The sequence below is a fragment of the Malaclemys terrapin genome, chromosome 9 (assembly GCF_027887155.1).
Source record: "Malaclemys terrapin pileata isolate rMalTer1 chromosome 9, rMalTer1.hap1, whole genome shotgun sequence".
Lineage (NCBI taxonomy): Eukaryota > Metazoa > Chordata > Testudines > Emydidae > Malaclemys > Malaclemys terrapin.
In genome coordinates, this window is record NC_071513.1 from 49,116,832 (window position 1) to 49,140,764 (window position 23,933).

The 23,933-nt window shown below is 51.7% G+C and overlaps 1 protein-coding gene and 1 long non-coding RNA gene across 2 annotated transcripts in view; one reads left to right on the forward strand and one right to left on the reverse strand.

The window, feature by feature from the left end:
- The window catches only part of CROCC2 (ciliary rootlet coiled-coil, rootletin family member 2), a 170,121-nt gene that overhangs the window by 60,962 nt on the left and 85,226 nt on the right, over window positions 1–23,933 (forward strand). Inside the window, exons 14-20 of the mRNA XM_054039911.1 lie at window positions 1,525–1,707; window positions 2,166–2,289; window positions 4,757–4,903; window positions 7,243–7,473; window positions 7,961–8,154; window positions 9,214–9,341; window positions 9,575–9,744. Coding sequence (XP_053895886.1) covers window positions 1,525–1,707; window positions 2,166–2,289; window positions 4,757–4,903; window positions 7,243–7,473; window positions 7,961–8,154; window positions 9,214–9,341; window positions 9,575–9,744 — 1,177 coding nt within the window. The remainder of the gene's footprint in view (window positions 1–1,524; window positions 1,708–2,165; window positions 2,290–4,756; window positions 4,904–7,242; window positions 7,474–7,960; window positions 8,155–9,213; window positions 9,342–9,574; window positions 9,745–23,933) is intronic.
- Window positions 337–8,027, reverse strand: LOC128843245 (uncharacterized). Its single transcript, XR_008446210.1, has 2 exons — window positions 7,938–8,027; window positions 337–832 (listed from the first exon to the last, which is right to left on the reverse strand). It is a non-coding gene; the product is annotated as an uncharacterized LOC128843245 (long non-coding RNA).

A 23,933-nucleotide genomic window follows, 5' to 3' on the forward strand; every position in this document is an offset into this window, starting at 1 on the left:
TAATTACTGTCAGGAGCCACCATACCCCTGGGGTGGCCTGGCTGAGGACGGAGTCACTCTCCCACCCCCAAGGGTAATGCACGTGACAAGCCTGTGGTATGGCCCAGATTGGAAAGGGTGTCACTCCATAGTGCTGTGTTCAGGATTAAACAACCCCTGCAGATGTTCAGCCTTTGGAGTCTCAGTCCAAGCGAAAGGGAACCGCCCCATTGCAGGTCTCTGGCTTTTTGGGCTCACTCAGACTGCTCATATTACTGGAGCTGGTCTAAACTTTTTGCTCCAAACTTTTATTGGACAAAAATATGGCTGTCTTTGGAAATGAACATTTTCACTGAAAAGTTTTGTTTTCTTTTATTAATTTTCTGGGTTTTTAACCAACAAAATCCAATTGTTTCAGCTTTTGGGCTTTTGATTTCTTTCTTTCCCCTTCTCTCCTTTTTTTCCCCTCCCCCCATATGGGGAAAAAGGGGAGAGAAAGGGAAAAAAACCTCCAACACCAAAACCTCAGCTTCCTGTTTCAAAAAACAAAACAAAAAAAATCATTTTTGTTGTTTGTTTTTGACAAAAAAAGGAAAATTTCAGATTAATTTGTGAAACACGTTTCAACATCCATTTGCGAGCAGCTCTCCATTTTAAGGAGACCTAGGTAATGAGACCCAATGATGTATACAGACATGGACTGGTGAGCAGGCAGAGAGGAGAAGGAGTCCTGTCCTCCGTGCAAGTAGAAGGTTCTGAGGAGCTTCCAATCTGAGGACTGGGGCTCCAGATGTGACTCCACCAGATGTTGCATCCTCGCAGACCCTCCCACCTGCCTCCTCTAGTCACCAGCCTGTGAGAGAAGGTTCAGAACAGTCATGCCACTGAAATTCCTGATGGGAAGAGCAAAGAGATTGAAGCCAGGATGTTTCAACAAAGTTACCCTGCGTGGTTTCGTTGTGTTGGGTACTCGGAGCGATCTGCACAACAGGGCTGAGACATGAGGATGTTTCTGTAGGTTCTTCCTTTGTTCTGGGGAGCCCAGAAACCTCACTGATCCTGGATCTCAGAGAAACGGCTGCTCTGCGCAGTGCTGGCATGCATCGTTCTCTTATGTCTGGCTTGTGCACCACCCTTTTTTCCAGGGTGAAACTGGTGGATGCTGATTGCTCCAACATTTAATTCTGTGTCATTGTCACGGGCCCCTGGATGTGTTATCAGCTGGGATTGAGCCTAAATCCAAGGGGATGTCTTCACCGCAATAATGAGGTGTGACAGCAGTTAAGCAGACATCCCCACGCTGCTCAGGTACCGGAGCAGCAAAGCTGTAGCAGTACACATTGTACAGGCCTGCCCAGGGTGCTGGGTAATTACTCGTGGGGCTAGCCTGTGCTAAACTTCTAACACCGTTGCTCTGGAAGCAGCAGGGGAATCCAGGACTCTTACTTGGTCCAGCCACTGGGGGGGCAGAGAGGCCCACCACTGATGTGGGTGACATTATCACAGGGCCAGATTGGTGACTCACAGTTTCCCTTCCCCCCTCAGGGAGAAGGAGACCAGAGAGGCCGCAGTGGGAAGTCTGAGCGAGCAGGTGGACTCCTCCCGTCTGGAGGTGGAAAGGCTGAGGACACGCACCATGGAGCTGCAGAGGCAGCAAAGCCTCCTGGAGGAGCAGAAGGAGGAGCTGGCAAAGGAGCGGGAGAGAGTGCGAAAGGAGCTGGAGCAAGGGTGAGGTGCCTCACATCTGCCCATGTTACTATGGCGTGCAGGGCAGTCCCGCTTGGGGGAGGGGGGTGCGGATTCCCCACTCTACGCTGATGTAACGGACAGTGCTGGGGGAGATGGCCCAGCATCCTCCAGGTTGGGAACCCACTCGGAGCCATGCCCACCTGACACTGGAGTGATGCAGGCCTGAGGTGCAGCCTCGATTGAAGGGTAGCAGTGAAGCAGGCGTGGCTGGGGAGCTGCTCACAATGTACCTGACTGTAGGTTTCATTGCCATGGGGGAGTAAGCCCGGCTAGTCATTTACAATGATGCGAAGGCAGCGTAAACTCCTCCCAGATCAGAATGGCAGCGTTCACAGCCACACGGCACTCGGGTGGCAAATGGCGCAGGCCAGCGGAGAAGTAAGGCCCTAGACTTTGCTGGAGAATTCATTTTCCTCCCTTTTGCGTGACTCCTGCAGGCAGAGGTCCCTGGAGCTGTTAGAAGAGAAGACCTCAGCCTTGAAGAAGGAACTGGTGGTGGTAAAGGAGTCCTTGAACCAGGCTGTCCTGGAGAAGGACGTGCTGGAGAATGAGAAGGAATGTGTAAGCTGTGCTCTGTCTAAAGTAAGAATGGCGATGGTGTCCTAGGAGCTTGGCTAGCGATCAGCTGTTTCATGAACTTCACAGGCCAGTCTGTTCCCTTACTGAAGGCATTTTTCCTCATCTACATCACCGCTACTTCTCCTGTCAGTTCACCTCCTCTGGGGAACCGAGTTTGGGTTTGTGCAGCACTGTTCATGCTCAGCTTTTCCAAAAGCATTTAGAAGTGATAAGCTAGATCCTATTGCCAGGCAGTGGCTGGCAGGCAAACAGAACAGCTGTAACTTATCACCCAGAGAGCCCTGGGCCTGGGGTCATCAACCTGTGATCCCCTCTCCAGTGGGAAAATGCCAGTGGATCCTTACTTCCCACCTGGATGCCCACTAGAACTTGATTGATAGAATGTTAATGTATCTGGTATGAACTACAGCATCACTCTGGGTCTGAAGTGCATTATCAGCACAGACCATGAACCCAACTCCTGTAGTAGGAGACCTGAATCCATGGAAGTGGGATTTTCAAAACCACCCACCTGCTTTGGGAGTATGAGTCCCATTTCCTTTCAGTGAGACTTGGGCTCCTAAGTAGAACCAGATGGGATTTTTTGGCTGAAACTTGTTTCAGCAAAAAAATGCAGATTTGGTGACACCAAAATGATTCACAGATTTGTGTCAGCGATGCTGAATTGCTTGGGCCTGAAAATTTCCTTTTGAAAAAGTTGAAATATTTCATTTCAACATTTTTGAAGTGAAACATTTTGATTTTTTGAATTGTTTTCATTTAGAAATTTTGTTCAATTTAATTTTTAAAAGATTAAAAAATGTGAAACATTCAAAATGCAAATGAAATGTTTCATTTGACCGAAAATGAATTTTTTCCCCCACTTTTCTTTTTGTCAAAAAATTTCATTTTCGGGTCAAACTGAAACAATTTTTTTTCCTGTTTTTTGAACCAAAATGAATAATCAGTTATTCACCCCGCCCTACTCCGAAGTCACTGAGGCTGTGTTGAAATCCCACCCAGTCTTCCAGCCTGAAGGCAGGAGTGACACCGGCTAAATTGTATGGTAAGCGGGAGGCACAAAGACCTTGCCCATTGGCATTAGTTTCTCACACAGCCATAGGGGATGGGAGGACAGGGCTCTGGTAGAGTGGTGGGTGAGATGCCAGTGCATGGCATGACATTATTAGGAGCTGATATTTCAAAATGGAAAATGTGTTACAAGTTAATTTCTTTGCTTGGAAATAACATGCCCACCACAGGCATGACCCAATGCCTGTTGAAGTCAGTGGGTGTTAAACTGGGCTCCAGTGAATAGATACTGAGCAGCAGCCATCTCTGTGACGATAGCAGAATGATCTGCCCAGAGCTAAATCCATGCACCGAGAATTCTGTTAGGCAGCATTTTCAGAGGTATTAACTTTTCCAAAGTAGTATATTACTTGCCACATCATAATAGCACTGCGTTAAAACAACTGTCAGATCCACTTCATCTTCAGTGGGGTAGGAGATGTCCCGACTGGGGAACATGTTTTTTTCCCAGGAAAGAAGGGTTTCCCTGTCTCACTCAATAGTGTTCACTCTTCTAGGAAATCCTGGAGAGCAACTAGCAGTGAGCTGAGGGTAGAATGGGTGGGAGAGCTTTTTAAAAATGTCCTAACCCTGATGAGTAATATCATATAGAGCTCTCTGTCAACAATTCCTTTGCAGGGGCTGAAGTACCGGGCCCCATCAATGGAGGTGCAGTCTGCTGGATTGCTAGCTGACCCAGCAGAGTGTACCTCACCCAAAGGGTCCATCAGGAAGAATGTGCAGGTCTAATTTATGGCACTTCGTAACAGTGGCCGGGCTAGCACCCATGTGCTGGTCTTGTCTGTGGGTGAAATGAGCTATGGGGTTCGAGTGTGGCACAGCTGGCATGGGAGGCAAGCCCCCAGGAGGAATTCTCGTTAATGCATCAGTAGCCATTGGCCTGGCTGAGAATTTCCGAGGCTCTGCAGTGACAGTAGGAAGCTGGTAACAAATTTCGTTAGTGTCTGATACAGCCCTGCAAAGACCAGAAAGCTGTAGCATCCCAGTGTGAACTGGGGGCTGAACAGTGTCATCGGGATGTACCCTGCTGTCGGGACACGAGTTGCAGGAGGCATTGGGCACTCATTGGGGTGATTTCAATGGGAGTTTTGCATGAGGAAGGACTGTGTGATTTGGCTCACAGATTGCCCAGGTCTGCTCCCTGTGAACCACATAGTGGGATCTGCAGCTGTAGTAGCCTGACCACTACTGATATCAGTGCTTCAACCCCAGCGTGTATCGCGGAACCCAGGCCAGAGACTTCCTCGCACTGCGCCTCAGTTCTTCACCAGAGTGGAGCAGGGGCTCCTGAATCTTGGGAACAAGGAAGGTTTTACTTCACTGTGGCTGGAAAAACTCCCAGCCAGTGTTTAAGTGCTGAGGTCTCCCTTCTCCTCAGGCCAAGACCAAGAGTGCTGAGCTAGAACTAGCCATAAACAAACTGAGATTGGAGGACTCCGAGCTGAGAGACTCACTGGCCAAGATGGGGGCTCTGACTGAAGGTCTTGCCCAGGACAAGGTCAACCTCAACCGCCTTCTCCTGCAGGTAAGACTACCCTGCCCATGGCCTCCACTCAACACCTGCACTCACCTCACGTGTTCTGCCCCTGTGCCCCTCACAAACACCCCAGCCTACACCCTCCATGCTACCCCTGTGTCCATCACACAGCCCCGCCCAAGCACCCACCTACGTCCTCTGTGCTGCCCCTGTGCCCCTCACACACCCCTGCCATGCATCCTGTGACCATCACACACCTACGCCCTGCGTTCTGCCCGTGTCCCTCAGACACCCCCGTCCTGCACTCTGCCCTTGTGTCCATCACACACCCCCACCCTGCACCCTGTGCCCCTCACACCCCCCTGCCCTGCGCTCTGCCCCTGTGCCCCTCACATCCCCCCGCCCTGCGTTCTGCCCGTGTCCCTCAGACACCCCTGCCCTGCGTTCTGCCCTTGTGTCCATCACACACCCCCGCCATGCACCCTGTGACCATCACACACTCCCGCCCTGTGCTCTGGCCCTGTGCCCCTCACACACCCCTGCCCCGTGCGCTGCCCCTGTGCCCCTCACACACTCTGCCCTGTGCCCATCACGAACACCCTAGCCTACGTCCTGTGCTCTGCACCCCTCTGCCCATACCCCCACACACTCCTGCCCTGCACTCTGCCCCTGTGTCCCTCACATGCCCACCCCCAGCCCATGACCTGCGTTCTGTCGCTCAGCACTGGCCCACAGAAGCTGGTTCCGTTATTCCATGCCAGAGCACTGTTAGGTACCCAGCCAAGATGTGCCAGCTGCAGGGCATCACCACAGCCCAGCCCAGGGAAGTGCCTCTCACCCCTTTGAAAGGGGCAGTTCCTGAACTTGGCTACAAGGTACATGTGTCTGGGTGGGCAGGGTCAGGTCCCTTTGAGTGGGCTGTGCCCCTCCCTTCTCCACAGGCCCTCCCCCCTCCACCACCAGAGCATCCCCCCTCCCTGCTCTCATTCAGCTCCTCTCTTGCTGGCCTGCCCTTACCCCCTGTGCTGGTGTTCTAGGAGCCTCATCTCAGGGCTTTGCCACCTCCAGCCCTGGGGCAGGGGCTGCCGGCTGTACCAGAAGTGCCCATCACTCATCCAGCCACTCAGCTCCCACTCCTGGCTGCAGATTTCAATGCCAGGGCCTGCTGGATCCAGCCCCATCCCACCAGGGCTGCTAGGTGGATCCAGAGAGAAGGGGGGGAGGGAAAACAGAAACGTCTTACTCTGCCAAGTGAAAAGCATCCCTCTTGTTCTAGTGGCTGGGAACTCCCTCAGTGGGAGAGAAGGCAAAGGCAGAGTCCCCCCCCCTCCCCCCCCAGGGCACCGAGCCATGCAGGACTGCGCTCTGTCGCCCATTCCTACCATTGGGAGGCATTCCTGTAGCACCAAGAGGCCCCAGCCAGGAGCAGGACCTGCCAAAGAGCTTACCGGGTAAAGAAACGAGGGTGGGAAAAGGTAAATGTCATTGTCCCCTTTACCACTGGAAAGCGGAAGCCCAAAGAGAGGAAGGGCATGACCCAGAAGGGACGTAGGCACCTAGCTCCCATTGATTCAGTGGGAGTTAAGTACCTACAGACTGTCTGTCAGCATCTCCTGGAGAAGCCCTGCCCCAGAGCACCCAGGCTGGTGGGTGAGGTTTGCCCTCTCCCACCTGCTGGTGTGGGGAGTGCAGGCAGCCGGAGCGCACTCTCTTTAGCAGTTCCCCCTCGGTTCTGAGCCATGGGACGTTCGCTTCAAATCTCTCTAACCCTGGGCTGTGCCAGAAATGTTTTAGCCTCATGAGCACTGTCCCAGCGGGGCTTGTAATCTTCGTGGGCACGTTACTTCAGGGAGGCCTGACATGGGGGGTAGCGCAGCGGTTCCATGCTCGACTGCTTGTGCCAACAGCCGGTAGAACTTCCAAGGCACTTCAAGCACTGCCCAGCTCCCCCCACGAGCCTGGACCCTGCTTACGCAACACGCAGAAGGCTTCACCATGCTTCTGTACCTTGCCAGCTCAGCCTATGGCACTTGAGCTCTCAGGAGCCACTGTGATGTCACGTCTCGCTAGTGTGACCATCAGAGCCTCCAAGTTCTACAGGCATGAAGGAATTGCAGTCCCCAGGCCCCGCCAGGTCTGAGTTAGGGTTGGGGATATGTTCCCTATCCAGGGAAAATCCCCAGGCTGAGAACGGATCCCCCATGGCAACAGCAACTGTCGTCTCTGCAGCTGAGCTTCTAACAGCAGGCAGCTGTGCTGTTCTGATGTCCCCTGAGAGCGGGCTAGCTCCCCCCTGCCCTTCACTCTTGTCAAGTCTGTAGGGTATTTCCTCCCAGGGCCGGCCCCTTATCCCACTGCCCTCTCTTTGGCTTTTGGGTGTGGTGAAGCTGGAGGAGGAGAAGAGCTCGCTGCTGGAGCAGAGGCGGGAGCTGGAGCAGGAGCGAGCTGGCCTGCGAGAGCAGTTGGCACACCTGGAGCAGGAGCTGGCATGGATGAGCGCGGCCAGGCGGGAGCTGGAGCAGAGCTGCCAGGCAGCAGAGGAGAGGCAGGAGGCACTGGGGGAAGAGATGAGGTTGCTGCGCAGGGAAAAAGCCCAGCTGCAGGATCACCTGACGCAGGTGAGAGCAGGCCCACATGGGGATCTGCCCCAGATAACGCTCCCTCCCTGCACACTGCTGGGCAAGAGCCAGTCTTCCCTTTGTGGCAAAGGTCCTCCTCCCCCATGCCTGCTCTTCTCCATTCCTCGCTTGTGGCGGCTTTGCTGTCAGCCAGCTGGTTCCTGGAGCAACTGGGAGCCACAGGAGCAGACTGGGAACAAGATGGGGATGCAGAGAGCAAATCCCCCCCTCCCTCCCCCCAAGTTGCTGTGTGGGAGAAATGACCTACCCCACCTGTATCCCTGGCGCAGAATACTGCCCTGGTGTGCCTGGCTGGTGAGATGGGGAGGGGCCGAGGGGGAGTAGCCCTCCCATGGGCATCTCTCTCCCTCCCTCTCTGCTGCCTGCAGTAGGGGTAGCCAGCAAAAGGGACTCTGGGAGCATGGAGGGCCCAGTCACACCCTTTGCTCTCTAGCTTTGCTCACCTTCCTTTCCTCGCTCTTCCAAGGCGAGCAGCCAGCAGCACACTCTGAGTGAGCAGCTGGCACACAGACACCAGGAGCTGGAGATTCAGGCCGACGCCCTGCTCCGCACCGCACAGGAGAAGGAGGAGCTCGCTAAGGAGAAGGCACAGCTGGCTGTGGAGTTCAATGTACTGGAGAGGCAGAGGAAGGGCCTGCTGGAAGAGACAGACATGCTCAGGTACCCCCTCCTTGCTCTTCAGATCCTGGGAGACTGGCAGAGTCCTGTGGGTATCACCTGGAGGCTGGCTAGTCTCTTATTTTGCGGGGGAGGGCTACTAAGGGGTGCCGTGGCAGGGGAGAGAAGGTCTCTTCTGTGTGCCAGGAGCTTCTTGCTCTGCTGCTCCCAGTGCTACCTGCTGGTATGAGGCTGGGAACAGCCCAGATCCGTAATGGAGATGGACCAGAAGGGGCCATTCCCGACGGAGGAATGCCAGGAGCTCCACTTCTGCCCAACACGCTCCCCCTCCCTGCTGCTGCATTCACTCCTCTCCCTCCTGCTGAGGGGCACAGGGGGGCAACTGGTACCCAGCAGCACTGCAGAGCAAGGGAGGGAGTTTCCAGCTAAGCCCACACAGTCAGTGGACAGCTGGGAGGGTAGCTGTTCTCAGCCACTACCAACCTGTGTGGGGAGACATGATGCCCACACTCCCTTGGGCTGGCGGGGATGCAGTGCCAGCTGGCCTAGGCAGTCATTCACCATGCAGAGGCCTCGCTCCAGCTCCCTAGGTAGTTTGATGAAAGGATTGTTAATGCTTCACAGTCCTGGTTCTCCTCTGCCACACCTTGGTGGAAATGAAGCCTCACTTGCGCAGGAGGAAGTGGAGTTCTGCTCCTCGACCATGGTCTCTGGGTGAGGAGAGCCAGTCCCGTGCCCTTGTTCTGCCCAGACACGCTGACACAGCCATCACATGTGTGACAGCCAGGCTCAGCCATGCTCATGTGGAATTGCTCTCAGGGGGCAGCTCCACAGGGCCTGCTGCTGGGAACACATCTGGCGAATGGAGAACAGGAGAGAGGCCCCAAGGAGCCTGTGTGCAGCAGATGTTCATACAGGGCACACACGGCATTCAAGCTGTGGCTGGGACAGTGCTGCATGGCTCATAGCTGAGCCATAAAGGCCTCAGGGCTCAGCATAGACAAAGGTTCCTCCCACAATCAAAGCCCCAACTAATTCACTGGAGGTCGGGGAAGTGATAGCCTCCATCATTGGCCCTGATTCTTTGCTGCTGTGCCACAGAGCTGAGAAGGACTCACTGGAGATCAGCCTTTTTGAGATGCAGGAGCTAGCAGCACAGCTGGAAGTCAAGAAGGAACAGCTGGAAGGGGAGAATCAGAGCCTTGACCAGACAAGGCAGGTGCTCCAAGGTAAAGTGTATGTGCTACTGCCAATCCCCACTTCCCTTCTGTCTATGGCTTCAGCTCCTCAGCTCAGTACCCCCAGCCCAAGTGGAGCTATGCCCATGTCCCTTGCCTTGTGGTATCATGGAGCCTCAGGCCCCATGGCTTGCAGCAGAGAGTAATGCCCGCATTGCACACCTGAGTGCGCTTTATGCAAGCAGGACCATTGGGAGCCTCACAAGGGTTTCTTTGGTCCACAGTGGAGGTGGAGAAGGCCCAGCAGGAGCTGGAGCTACAGGACACCACCCGGAGGCGGGATATAGAGTCACTGAAGCAGCAGCTGGCGCAGATGGAACAAGAGACTCAGCTGTCTCTGAAGAACCAGAAGAAGGCCCATGAGGAGGACCTGGCATGGCTGAAACAGGAGAAGGTGAGAGCTGCAGCCTCCAGCCTCAGTGAGAGAGGAGCCTACTGGTCTGCAAACTGCAACTAGACACATTTGCAATAGAAATGAGGCAAACAGGTAGCATTGAGGATAACGTACCATGGGCCCCTTACCCAGGGCATGGTGACCCCTGGTTAACATACTATGGGGCGCCTTACGAAGGGCACGGCAACCCCTGGGTAAAGTACCATGATGCGCCTTACTCAGTGCACAGCGACACATGGGTAATGTACCCTTACCCTTACCCACGGCACAGTGACCCCTAGGTAATATACCATAGGGTGCCTTAGACAGCGCATGGCGACTCCTCGGTAAGGTACCATGGGGCCCATTACTCAGGGCACGGCAACCCCTGGGTAACGTACCATGGGATGCCTTACGCAGGGCATACTGACCCCTGGGTAACATACCATGGGGCACCTCACCAGGGGCACAGTGCCCCATAGTTTAGATACCATGCAGCGCCTTACCTGGGACACGGCGACCCCTGGGTAATGTACCATGGGGCCCTGTAGCGAGGCTGAGTGGCCTTGGAGGGAGGAGCCTAGATCTCCCCGTCCCTCTCGCCGGAAGTACCGGGGCGTGGCCGGAAGTATAAAAGGCTGGCCTTGCAGCACAGCTGGGGGAGAGCCAGCGAAGGAGGAGGACGCTCGGCCTGTTCTCCCGAGAGGAACATGTGTCTGGCTGTTCACGATTTCCAGATGGCCCGGAGTACCTGCTATATGGCCCAGAGTACCCTGAAGAGCTGGAAGAGGCCTGCAGGCCGCAGCTACCAAGCCCTGGGGAGGCAAGAAATAGCCCAGGGGCAGCCACGGAACAGCCGGCTGCAGAGCCCGGCGTGGCTCAGTCGGCGTGTTGCGGCTGGATCCCTGCCGATGCAGGGGCAGCCAATCCTGCCCCTGCCAGGGCCCTGGGCTGGGAGACGGTGGAGTAGAGTGGGCCCGTGTCCCCCTGCTACCCCACCCCAGGTGGCTGACCCCCTACACGATGCAAGGAGGCTCTAGCCCAGGACAGGAGCCCCCTTATCTCTCACCTGGAAAGACTGTTTGCTGGCTACCTGGGCCCCGCCCAGGCTTAAACCAGCCCTGTAAGGTCTGTTTGTTTGCTGGCTGCCTGAGCTCTACTCCGGCGAGAGCCAGCCCTGTGAAGACTGTTTGCTCGCTGTCTGCCTGGGCTCCACCCAGGTCAGAGCCAGCACTTAAAGACTGTTTGGTTGTTGGCTGCTTGGGCCTGACTTGGGCCGGGGCTACCCCGATAGACTGTGTTGACGGGCGGACTACTTGAGCTACCCCAGCCCAGGCCAAAGCCTGGTAGTGACGGTTGGTCGCCCACCCCTATTGTGGGCTCCCGGCTAACCCGCAAACCCTGGTCCTGACCAGACTGGGCCAACCTGAGTGGCCTCCCTCTGAGGGGGAGAGGTGAGGGACACCTACACGCCCCTTACCCAGGGCATGATGACCCCTGGGTAACGTACCATGGGCACCTTAACCGAGGTGTGGCAACACCTGGGTAACATATCATGGGGTGCCTTACACGGGGCACCACAACCTCTGGGTAACGTACCATGGGGCGGCTCACCTGGGGCACGGTTGTGACGGGTTCAGTCACAGAGACCCCCTTGGGACTGTCACCTGACGTGCTGAATTTACTTCTGAGTCCGTTTTCCCTGCCAGCTTGGGACTCCAAAACCCTGCCTTGTTGAGCCAGACATGCTAACCTGCTGCAACACAGACCCAGGTCTGGTCCACGCCCCCAAAGCTGCAGACTTTAACCAAAAACTGCTCAGCAGGTCACCTCTCTCCAGCACCCAGACACCCAGCTCCCAATGGGATCCAAACCCCAAATAAATCAGTTTTACTCTGTGTAAAGCTTATACAGGGTAAACTCATAAATTGTACACCCTCTAACACTGGTAGAATGGAAAACCTGTCGTATGAAAAGAGACTAGAGGAGCTTGGGTTGTTTAGTCTGACAAAGCGAAGGCTGAGGGGGGATATGATTGCTATCTTTAAATATATCAGAGGGATAAATACGAGGGAGGGAGAGGAATTATTCCAGCTTAGTACTAATGTGGACACGAGAACGAATGGATATAAACTGGCCGTGGGGAAGTTCAGGCTTGAAATTAGACGAAAAAAATAATGGTACGTAAATAGCATAATGGCCAACAAGGGTCAGGCTAGAGACTCTTGCCTACATGCTCGGGGTCTTACTGATCGCCATATTTGGGGTCGGGAAGGAATTTTCCTCCAGGGTAGATTGGCTGAGCCTCTGGAGGTTTTTCGCCTTCCTCCGCAGCATGGGGCAGGGATCACTAGCAGGAGGGTCTCTGCCGATTGAAGTCACTAAAACACAGGATTGGGGACTTCAACGGCAGAGTCCAGGGAAGGGTCTTGTGGCCTGCAGCATGCAGGGGGTCAGACCAGATGATCATAATGGTCCCTTCTGACCTTAAAGTCTATGAGTCTATGAGTAGAGAGCTATGAACAGGTATTAATCACTTACTCTGGGTTTGTTAATAAACAAAAGTGATTTTATTAAGTATAAAAAGTAGGATTTAAGTGGTTTCAAGTAATAACAGACAGAACAAAGTAAGTTACCAAGCAAAATAAAACAAAACACAAGCCTAAGCCTAATACATTAAGAAACTGTTTACAGGTAAAATCTCACCCTCAGAGATGTTCCCATAAGCTTCTTTCACAGGCTAGATTTCTTCCTAGTCTGGGCCCAATCATTTCCCCTGGTACAGTTCTTGTTAGTTCCAGCTCAGGTGTTAACTCAGGGATTTTTCATGACTGGCAGTCCCATTTGTTCTGTTCCACCCCCTTTTATAGCTTTGGCACAAGGTGAGAATCTTGTCTCTCTGGATCCCCACCCATCCTTCTAAATGGAAAAGCACCAGGTTTAACATGGATTCCAGTATCAAGTGACATGATCACATGTCCTGTGAGACTCCAGCCTCCATTCTTCCAGGGCTGGACCACACACACCCAGGAAGGTTTGCAAGTAAACAGAGCCATTTACAGGCAATTGGTCTAGTCAATGAGTGCCATCCAGATTCCAAGCCACCATTAATGGCCCACACTTTGCATAATTACAGTAGGACCCCAGAGTTATATTTCATATTCCTAGTTTCAGATACAAGAATGATACATTCGTACAAATAGGATGAACACACTCAGTAGATTATAAGATTTGTAATGATACTTTACAAGAGACCTTTTGCCTAAAGCATATTCCAGTTACATTATATTCACACTCATTAGCAAATTTCCATAGAACATATGGAGTGCAACGTCACAATGGTAACCCCTGGTTAATGTACCATGGGGCGCCTTACCAGGGGCACAGTGCCTTGGGTAACGTATCATGGGGTACTTTAGCTGGGGCACGGTGACCCATGGGTAATGTTGTGATGGGTTGGATCACATGTGTACCTTAGCTAAAGGTGCAAGGACTTTGTAACCTGCCACCAGTTCTAATTCTGCCATTTTCCCTGGCAACAAATCCTTCTCATGGACCAGGTCCCTCCTGACCACAGAAATCTCTGCACCAGTGTCCCTCAATCCCAGGAGTACTTTCCCATTAAGTTTAACAGCATGCATATGCTCACTGCTTGGTTGTGTAGAAGCAAACTTTACAAATCCTGTGTGGAAAGAGGCAGCAGCCTGGCTCTGAGAAGCAGCAGCTTCATATGTTACCTGCTGCCTGTTCCGATTCAGCCAAGGAGATTTATTCCTCAGGTGGTCAGTGGATTTACAATTATAGCACCTCTTGGACTTCTCTGCTTGTACAGGAGATTTGGGACGAGTAACAGGGGAATGGGGAGGTGAACGCCCAGCCTCCTTTTTCCCCCAGGGGTAAAATAGTGATTCTGCTTTCCATCAACCCTGTACCCCTCTGCCAGTGGCTTATGTTTAATTGCAGCTTGTGACTTCTCAAAAGAGTTGCAAACTCAGCCAATCCACCCACTGCATCCACCTTTTTGTCCCACAAATACTGTTTTACATCATCACTACACATATTCAGGAATTGTTCCCGAGTAACCAAATCACACATTTCTTCCAAGCTTATAATGCAGGGATCGGCAACCTTTGGCATGCGGCTCGCCAGGGTAAGCACCCTGGTGGGCCGGGCCCATTTGTTTACCTGCCGTATTCGCAGGTTCGGCCAATCGCAGCTCCCACTGGCCGCAGTTCGCCATCCCAGGCCAATGGGGGCTGTGGGAAGTGGTGCGGGCCGAGGGACGTGCTGGCTGCCGCTTCCCGCTGCCCCCATTGGCCTGGGACGGCCAACCACGGCCAGTGGGAGCCGTGATCAGCCGAACCTGCGGACGCGGCAGGTAAACAAACCGGCCCAGCCCACCAGGGTGCTTACCCTGGCGAGCCGCGTGCCAAAGTTTGCCAATCCCCGTTATGCCTTTTTCCCCCCCTCACCCACTTGTCTAACAAATCTCTCATTTCATTTACATAAGCCACATTACTCAATCCAGAGCTGCTCTTAAGACTCCTGAATTTAACCTTGTAGGTTTCAGGTGTAATCTGAAACGGTTTCAAAACCAGTTCCTTAAATTTACTATAGTTTGAAGCATCATCAATAGGCATCTTATTGAATATGTCCAGAGCTCTTCCAGTCAATTTTGCTACCAATGTGGTCATTTTTTGATTGTCAGGAATTGTATGGAGGGTGCACAGTCTCTCAAAGGTGATGAAATATTCGGCAATGTCACTGGACTCATCATACTGCAGACATAGTTGTTCCCATTTGTGGATTTTTGGGGAAGTGGGGCCAGCTGCTGGAGGGTTTTGTCTCTTCCACTCCATAACAGCCAGTTCATGCTTCTGGGCCTCAATCTGGGCCTGTATTTCTCTGTCCCTTAACTCTGGGGCTCTTTTGTCCCTGGCTGCCTCTGCTTCCATAGCTCATTTGTGAGCAGCTTCCTCCCTGGCTGCCTCTGCTTCTTTGAGCTTCAATTGAAACTCCCTTTGCCTTCTCTTCTACTTCCAGTCTGGCCAGCTCTAGTTTAGTAGCTGCCTCACTGCTAGTCATTTTCGTGCTTTCTTGTGCTGCCCCACACCCCTCTGCAGTTCACTGAAACTGGGATGCACTCAGCTCAGGGGCTTCTTAGTTAACAGACACTTGCCCAGTGCCCAGTGTTCAGCCTTTCTGGGCAATTTGCAACCTGTGCAGTTCTAGTTTCTTCTGATCTTCACTCTTACTTATTTTGCTTATTTTTCTGTCTCTATTTCCCTTACCCGAAATAAGCAAACAGAAAATAACAAACCACTTTGTCTGTTCTCCAGCCAACACCCTTAAAACTCACTTAAAATCACTACCAGTATTTCAAAGCAATCAGCTGTGCACAGACCCAGCTCGGTGTGCCACTATGACAGGTTGGGTCACAGAAACCCTCTTGGGACTGCCACCTGATGTGCTGGGACTACCTCTGAGCCCATTTTCCCTGCCAGCTTGGGACTCCAGTACCTTGCCTTGTTTGGGTCAGACATGCTTGCCTGCCGCAAACACAGATCCAAGTCTGAACCACGTCCCGCACAAGCTGCAGGCTTAACTGAAAACGGCTTAAGAAGAGCTGCTGTCTCCAGCACTCAGATGCCCAGCTCTCAATGGGGTCCAAACCCCAAATAAATCCATTTTACCCTGTATCAAGCTTATACAAGGTAAACTCAAATTTTTGCCCTCTATAACACAGAGAGATATGCACAGCTGTTTGCCCCCCCTCCCGCCCCCAAGTATTAATACTTATTCTGGGTTAATTAATAAGTAAAAAGTGATTTTATTAAATACAAAAAGTAGGATTTAAGTGGTTCCAAGTAATAACAGACAGAACAAAATAAAATAAAACGTGCAAGTCTAATGCCTAATACAGTAGGAAACCAAATGCAGGTAAATCTCACCCTCAGAGATGTTCCAATAAGCTTCTTTGACAGACTAGCCTCCTTCTAGTCTGGGCCCAATCCTTTCCCCTGGTACAGTCCTTATTCCAGCTCAGTTGATAGCTAGGGGATTTCTCCTGACTGCAGCCCCCTTTGTTCTGTTCCACCCCCTTACATAGCTTTGGCACAAGTCATGAATCTTTTGTCTCTTTGGGTCCCCACCCCTCCTTCTAAATGGAAAAGCACCAGGTTAAAGATGGATTCCAGTTCAGGTGACATGATCATATGTCACTGTAAGACTTCATTACCCACTTGCCAGCACACACGTATACAGGAAGACTTACAAGTAAACAGAGCCATCTACAGTCAATTGTCCTGGTTAATGGGAGCCATCAAGATTACAAACCACCATTAATGGCCCACACTTTGCACAATTACAATAGGACCTCAGAGTTATATTTCATATTTCTAGTCTCAGATACAAGAATGATACATTCATACAAATAGGATGAATACATGCAGAATAACATGTCTGTGCAAAGGTTATGTTACATGGCATATCTAGCATAAAACCTATTCCAGTTATTTCTATAAAGCATTAAGGGGTGCAACGTCACAAACTTGTCATGGGGCACCTTACCCAGGGCACGGTGACCCATGCATAACATACCATGGGACTCCTTGCCCAGGGCACATTGACCTGTGGGTATCATGCCATGGGACTCCTTGCCCAGGGCACACCGACCTGTGGGTAACATACCATGGGACTCCTTACCCAGGACACAGTGACCCCTGGGTAATGTAGCATGGGGAGCCTTACGCGGGGCACTGTGACCCTTGGGTAACGTACCATGGGGTGCCTTATGCAGAGCTCAGCAACACCTGGATAACGTTCCATGGGGCACCTTACATGGGGCACCACAACTCCTCGGTAATGTACCATGCGCACCTTACATAGGTCACGGTCATCCCTGGGTAATGTACCATGGGGTGCCTTACTCAGGGCATGGTGACACTTGGGTAACGTACAATGGAGTGCCTTACCCGCCTCATGGTGTCCCTGGGTAACATACCATAGGGTGCCTTAGACAAGGCACGGCGACTCTTCGGTAAGGTGCCATGGGACGCCTTGCCCAGGGCACAACGACCCTTGGGTAACGTACCATAGGGTGCCTTATGCAGAACTCGGCAACCCCCTGGGTAATGTTCCATGGGGCGCCTTACACAGGGTGCCACGACCCCTGGGTAACATACCATGGGGCACATTACACAGGGCATGGCGACTCCTGGGTAATGTAATGTAGCATGGGACACCTTACCCGGTGTATGGCGACCGCTGGGTAATGTACCATGTGGCGCCTTACCTGGGGCACAGTGCCCTGGGGTAAGGTACCATGCGCACCTTACGCAGGGCACGGTCACCCCTGGGTAAGGTACCATAGGGCGCCTTACCCAGGACACGGTGACCCCTGGGTAACTGTGACGTTCCTCTCTGGTGTTATATGGACCCGTGATCTGCTAGGTCACTCCAATTATTTACTCTGGGAGCCAGCCTTACCCTGCTTTGCTATGAGAACCACCACTCCTGGGCTGTTCACACACAGCCTCTGCTATGTAAGCTGTTACTTGGATCATGCAACCGAATGACACTAGCCAATATCTCCGGTCCCAGACACAACCCTAGGAACTTCCGTCTTGCAGTGTCCAGTTATGCCCGCTGGACGCTGCAAGCTTATATGAGTTTGTCAATTTAACAAAGAAATTAATATGTACCAGGCTTGTTATCCCAAGGGGAGTCTCTGACACACCTTAAACCAAATGCACTGCTTCAGGTAGAAAAAACAAACAAATGTATTAACTACCAAGGTAGATTTTAAGTGATTATAAGTCAGAGCATAACAAGTCAGATTTGGTCAAATGAAACAAAAGCAAAACACATTCTATGCTGCTCTTAACACTTTCAGTGCCCTTACACACTTAGATACTTCTCACCACAACCTGGCTGGTTGCCCTTCAACCAGGCTCTCCCCTTTGATCAGCGCTTCAGTCGCTTGGTGGTGATGTCTGTAGATGAAGGTGGAAGAGAGAGAGAGAGAGAGAGCATGGCAAACATCTCTCCCTTTTATCATGTTCTTTCCTCCCTCTTGGCTTTGCCCCCCCTGCAACTTCAGAGTTAGGTGAGCATTACCTCATCACAGTCCCAAAACTGACCAGGAAGGGGGGTGACTCACTCAAGAGTCCAATAGACCCTTTGTTTTTGCCTAGGCCAGTGTCCTTTGTTCCTGTGAGGATGGGCTGGGTTTGTCCCATACATGCCCTATGAGGGGTGAACTGACCCTCTGCTTCTGGACAGTTTTTGCTTTAAGCTATGAGGACACATTTTCAGCCTCATAACTATATACATGAAATTACAACCTATAACATTACTATAACAATGATTACTATATTATTACCATAACAACAATGCTTAGTACATCATGAGCCTTCCGAAGACACCCGACATGACAAACTTTGCATTAGATACCACACAATCATATTATAAGGATGAACATGGGGGAGCTGGGTGTTCCCTCGAGGTACAGAACATCAAACTAACGTACCATAGGCCTTCTTACCCGAGGCACGGCAACCCCTAGGTAATATACCATGGGGAGCCTTACCTTGTGCACAGCAGCCTCTGGGTAACATACATGGGGCACCTTATCAGGGGCTCAGTGATCCCTGGGTAACGTACCATGGGGTTCCTTCCACAGGGCACGGAGACCTCTGGGTAACGCACCATGGGGCGCCTTACTCAGGGCAAGGTGACCCCTGGGTAATGTACCATGGGGCGCCTTACTCAGGATGCAATCATCCCTCGGTAACATGCCATGGGGCGCCTTAGCAGGGGATTGGTAACTCCTGCATAACATACCATGGAGCGCCTTATGCATGGCCCTTCGACTCCTGGGTAACATACCATGGTGCGCCTTACCTAGCGCACGGCGACCTCTGCATAATGTACCATTCGGCGCCTTACTCGGAGCACAGTGACCCATGGGTAAAGTAAAATGGGGCTCCTTACCTGGGGTATGGTGACCCCTGGGTAACATACATGGGGCACCTTACCCAGGGCACGGTGAGCCATACCACAGGGCACCTTACCAAGGGCTTGATGACTCATGTGTAACGAACCATGGGGCTCCTTACAAAGTGCACGGCAACCCCTGGGTAATGTACCATGGGGTGCCTTACCCGCGGCAAGCTGACCCCTGGGTAACATATCATGGGGTGCCTTACCCAGGTCACAGCGACTCCTGGGTGATGTATTATAGGGGACCTTACCCAATATACGGTGACCCCTGGGTAACGTACAGTAGGGTTCCTTTCACGGGGTATGGCAACCCCTGCGTAACCTACCATGGGGCGCCTTACCTGGGGCACAGTGACCCATGGTAACATATCATGGGGCTCCTTACCCTGGGCACGGGGACTCCTGGCTAACATAGCATGGGGCGCCTTACAAACGGCACAGTGACCGCTGGGTAATGTACCATGGGGAGATTTATGCAGTACAGTGTGACTGCTGGGTAATGTACCATGGGGCGCCATACCCAGGGTGCCCCTGGGTACCATACCATGGAGCCCCTTATGAGGGGTACGGTGACCCCTGGGTAACATACATGGGTGACTTTCCCAGGGCATGGTGACCCCAGTTAACTTTCCATGGGGCTCCTTACACGTGGCACGGAGACCCCTGGCTAACATAGCATGGGGCGCCATACAAAGAGCACACGACCGCTGGGTAATGTACCATGGGGCACTGTACCCAGGACATGGTGACCCCTGGATACCTTACCATGGGACACCTTACCCAGGGCACTGCAAACCTTGGGTAACGTACTATGGGACACCTTATGCAGGGCACGGTGACCCCTTGATAACATACCATAGGGTGCCTTACCAAGGGCATGGTGACCCCTGGGTAACGTACATGGGGCTCCTTTCCCAGGGCATGGTGACCCCCTGGTAACATACCATGGGGCACCTTACGCAGGGCACAGTGATCCCTGGGTAACATACAGTGAAGCACCTTACCCAGGGCACGGTGACCCCTTGTTAACGTACCATGGGGCGCCTTACCCTGGACATGGTGGCTCCGGGTAACATACCATTGGGCGCCTGACCCGGGGCACGGTGACCCTAGGGTAACATATCATGGGGCACCTTACCCAGGGCATGGTGCCCCTGGGTTATGTACCATGGAGCCCCTTACAAGGGGCACGGTGAGCCATGGGTAATGTACGATGGGGCACCTTACCCAGGGCACGCCGACCCCTGGATAACGTACCATGGGGCTCCTTACCAAGGCCATGGTGACCCCTGGATAACGTACCATATGGCACCTTACACTGGGCACGGAGACCCCTGAGTAATGTACCATGGGGCGCCTTACCCAGAGTACAGGGACCCCTGGGTAACATACCATTGAGTGCCTTAACCAGGGCATGCGGTCCCCTGGGTAATGTGCCATGGGGTGCTTTACCCAGGGCACGGTGACCCCTGGGTAACCTTCCATGGGGTACCATACCCACAGCATGGTGACCTCTGAGTAACATCTCATGGTGCACCTTACCTGAGGTACGGCGCTCCCTGCGTAATGTACCATGGGGTGTGTCAGGGTTCCCCCACACACACCCTGAACTCTGGGGTACAGATGTCGGGACCTGCATGAAAGACCCCCTAAGCTTATATTTTAACAGCTTAGGTTAAAAACTTCCCCAACGCACAAATTTCTTTCCTTGTCCTTGGACGGTATTGCTGCCACCACCAAGTGATTTACACAAAAATTCAGGGGAGGGTCACTTGGAATCCCTATCCCCCCAAAATATCCCCCCGAACCCCTTCACCCCCCTTTCCTGGGGAGGCTTGAGAATAATATATCAACCAATTGGTTAGCAATGTGAACATAGACCAAATCCTTTGTCTTTAGGAACACGTGATTTATGAGTAGAGGCTGAGGGATCTGGAATTATTTAATCTGCAGAAGAGATGAATGAGGGGGGATTTGATAGCTGCTTTCAACTACCTGAAAGGGGGTTCCAAAGAGGATGGATCTAGACTATTCTCAGTAGTCCAAGATGACAGAACAAGGAGTAATAGTCTCAAGTTGCAGTGGGGGAGGTTTAGGTTAGATATTAGGAAAATCTTTTTTCACTAGGAGGCTGGTGAAGCACTGGAATGGGTTACCTAGGAAGGTGGTGGAATCTTCTTCCTTAGATGTTTTTAAGGTCAGGCCTGACAAAGCCCTGGCTGGGATGATTTAGTTGGTGTTGGTCCTGTTTGAACTGTGGGTTGGACTAGATGACCTCCTGAGGTCCCTTCCAACCCTGATATTCTATGATTCTATTTCAGGTATGTTTTCAGGAGATGTTGTGCCTGCCTGGTCTCTCTCTGTGTCCGGAGAGGGAACAAAACAAAGAGCCACAAACAAAACTTCCTCTCCACCCCTCCCCCCCGATTTGAAAGTATATTCTTTCCTCATTGGTCCTTCTGGTCAGGTGCCAACTAGGTTATTTGAGCTTCTTAACACCTTATAGGTAAAGTGATTTAGTACAGCTGCCCAGGAGGGATTTTATGCTACCCATATCTCTATGTTTATGACATCCCCCCAAATCACAGACGGTGCTGGACAGCCTGTTCCACATTGGCTGTGATTTCTTCCTGGAGCTCTAGGAGAAAACAGAGTTAATAAGACACATGCACCTCTAGATGTACTACTGCTTATATAAAAACTAACAATATTTTCCACATTTTAAGGACAATTTTAAGCAGCTGATTCTGGGAAACTTTCATGGGAGAGTGCATCAGCGACTTTGTTAGAAGCCCCTGAAATGTGTTGTATTTCAAAATCAAAATCTTGGAGAGCTAAACTCCACTGAAGACGTTTTTTGTTATTTTTCTTGACGGTATGAAGCCACTTCAGTGCAGCATGGTCAGTTTGCAGATGGATACGCCGTCCCCAAATGTTTGGGCATAGCTTCTACCGAGCATACAGAATGGCGTAACATTCCTTTTCTGTGATTGACCTGTGGCTTTTCCTCTCAGACAGTTTTTTGCTAAGAAAGACGACAGGATGGAATTCTTGATCTGGTCCTTCCTGCATTAAAACTGCTCCCACACCACGCTCGGATGCGTCTGTGGTTATTAGGAAAGGTTTGTCAAAGTTTGGGGCCCTTATCACAGAGTCAGACATGAGTGTCGCTTTAAGTTGGTTAAAGGCCTTCTGACACTCTTCAGTCCACTGAACTGCATTTGGCTGTTTCTTTTTGGTTAGGTCTGTCAGTGGGGCAGCGATTTGGCTGTAGTGCGGTACAAATCGCCTGTAATATCCAGCCAAGCCTAAGAAGGATTGGACCTGTTTCTTTCACTTTGGGACAGGCCACTTTTGGATAGCATTTACTTTGGCCTGTAGGGGGTTGATAGTTCCTTGACCCACCTGGTGTCCAAGGTACATCACCGTGTTTAGGCCTATTTGACACTTTTTAGCCTTAACAGATAGTCCTGCCTCCCTTATGCACTCAAAGACTTTTCATAGATGCTCCAGGTGTTCTGCCCATAAATCAGAAAAGATGGCCACATCATCAAGGTAGGCGACTGCAGATTCTCCCAATCCCGCTAGGAGACTATCTACAAGTTTCTGGAAGCTGGCGGGTGCATTTTGCAGCCCAAAAGGGAGCACATTAAATTCATACAGCCCCTTATGGGTGACAAAGGTCAACCTTTCCTTGGCGGATTCATCTAGTGATACTTGCCAATATCCCTTGGTTAAATCTAAGGTAGAGATGAACTGGGCACATCCCAGTTTCTCCAATAGCTCATCTGTGCGTGGCATTGGATAGTTGTTTGGGCGAGTTACAGCACTTAGCTTACGGTAGTCCATGCAAAAGCATATTTCCCCATCTGGTTTGGGAACTAGAACCACTGGAGATGCCCATGCACTTTAAGAGGGGCAGATTTCGCCCATCTGTAGCACGTCCTGGATCTCCCATTCTATAGCAGTTTTGGTTTGAGGAGCCACCTGGTAAGGTTGGGCTTTAATTGGGCGAGCGTTACCTGTGTCAATGGAGTGGTATATCTGTTCAGTCCGTCCTGGGGTGGCTGAGAACATCAGCGCGAAGCTAGTGCACAGCTCCTTGATCTGCTGTCGCTGCATACGTCCGAGGGTCATGGAGAGGTTCACCTCTTCCACAGAGCCATCATTTTTTTCTTCATAGTAGACACCTTCGGGCCACTTAGCGTCATCTCCTCCCTGGGCTGTAAACTGAAAAACCTTGAATTCTCTGGAATAAAAGGGCATTAGAGAATTAACATGGTACACTTTGGGCTTTAGGTTTGAGGTGGGGGACGTTATGAGATAGTTAACAGCTCCCAGGCACTCTTGGGTAAATGGCCCTTCCCACGACGCTTCCATCTTATGGGCCTGGAGCGCCTTTAAGACCATGACCTGGTCCTCTACTTTGAAGGAACGCTCTCTGGCATGTTTATCATACCAGGCCTTTTGTTCTTCCTGAGCATCTTTTAGGTTTTCTCTAGCAAGGGCTAAAGATTCTCGGAGGGGTTTTGTAGGTTGTTTACAAAGTCCAGAATGTTAGTTCCTGGAGAAGGTGTAAACCCCTCCCATTGCTGCTTCACCAACTGTAATGGCCCCTTAACCTCGTGGCCATTCACAAGTTCAAATGGTGAAAAGCCCAAACTGGGATGTGGTACAGCCCTGTAGGCAAAGAGCAACTGCTGCAAAAGTAGGTCCCAATTATTGGAGTGCTCATTTATGAATTTACGTATCATGGCCCCCAAAGTTCCATTAAACTTTTCCACTAAGTCATTTGCTCGATGGTGGTAAGGGGTGGCAACCAAGTGGTTTACCCCATGAGCTTCCCAAAGGCTTTCCATGGTCCCTGCCAGGAAATTAGTTCCCGAATCCATAAGGATGTCGGAGAGCTTACTTATCCTGGCAAAAATGTCTACCAATGCCTGGCACATGCTTTTAGTCCTGGTGTTGCTTAGAGCTATGGCTTCTGGCCATTGAGTGGCAAAATCCATGAAAGTCAGTATGTACTGCTTTCCTCTGGGTGTCCTTTTAGGAAAAGGACCCAGAATATCAACAACTACTCGCTAATATGGAACCTCAATTATGGGGAGTGGCTAGAGAGGGGCTTTGACCTCGTTTTGGGATTTTCCCACTCTTTGGCACACCTCACAAGACTGGACACAGGTAGAAACATCCTTACCAATTCCCTC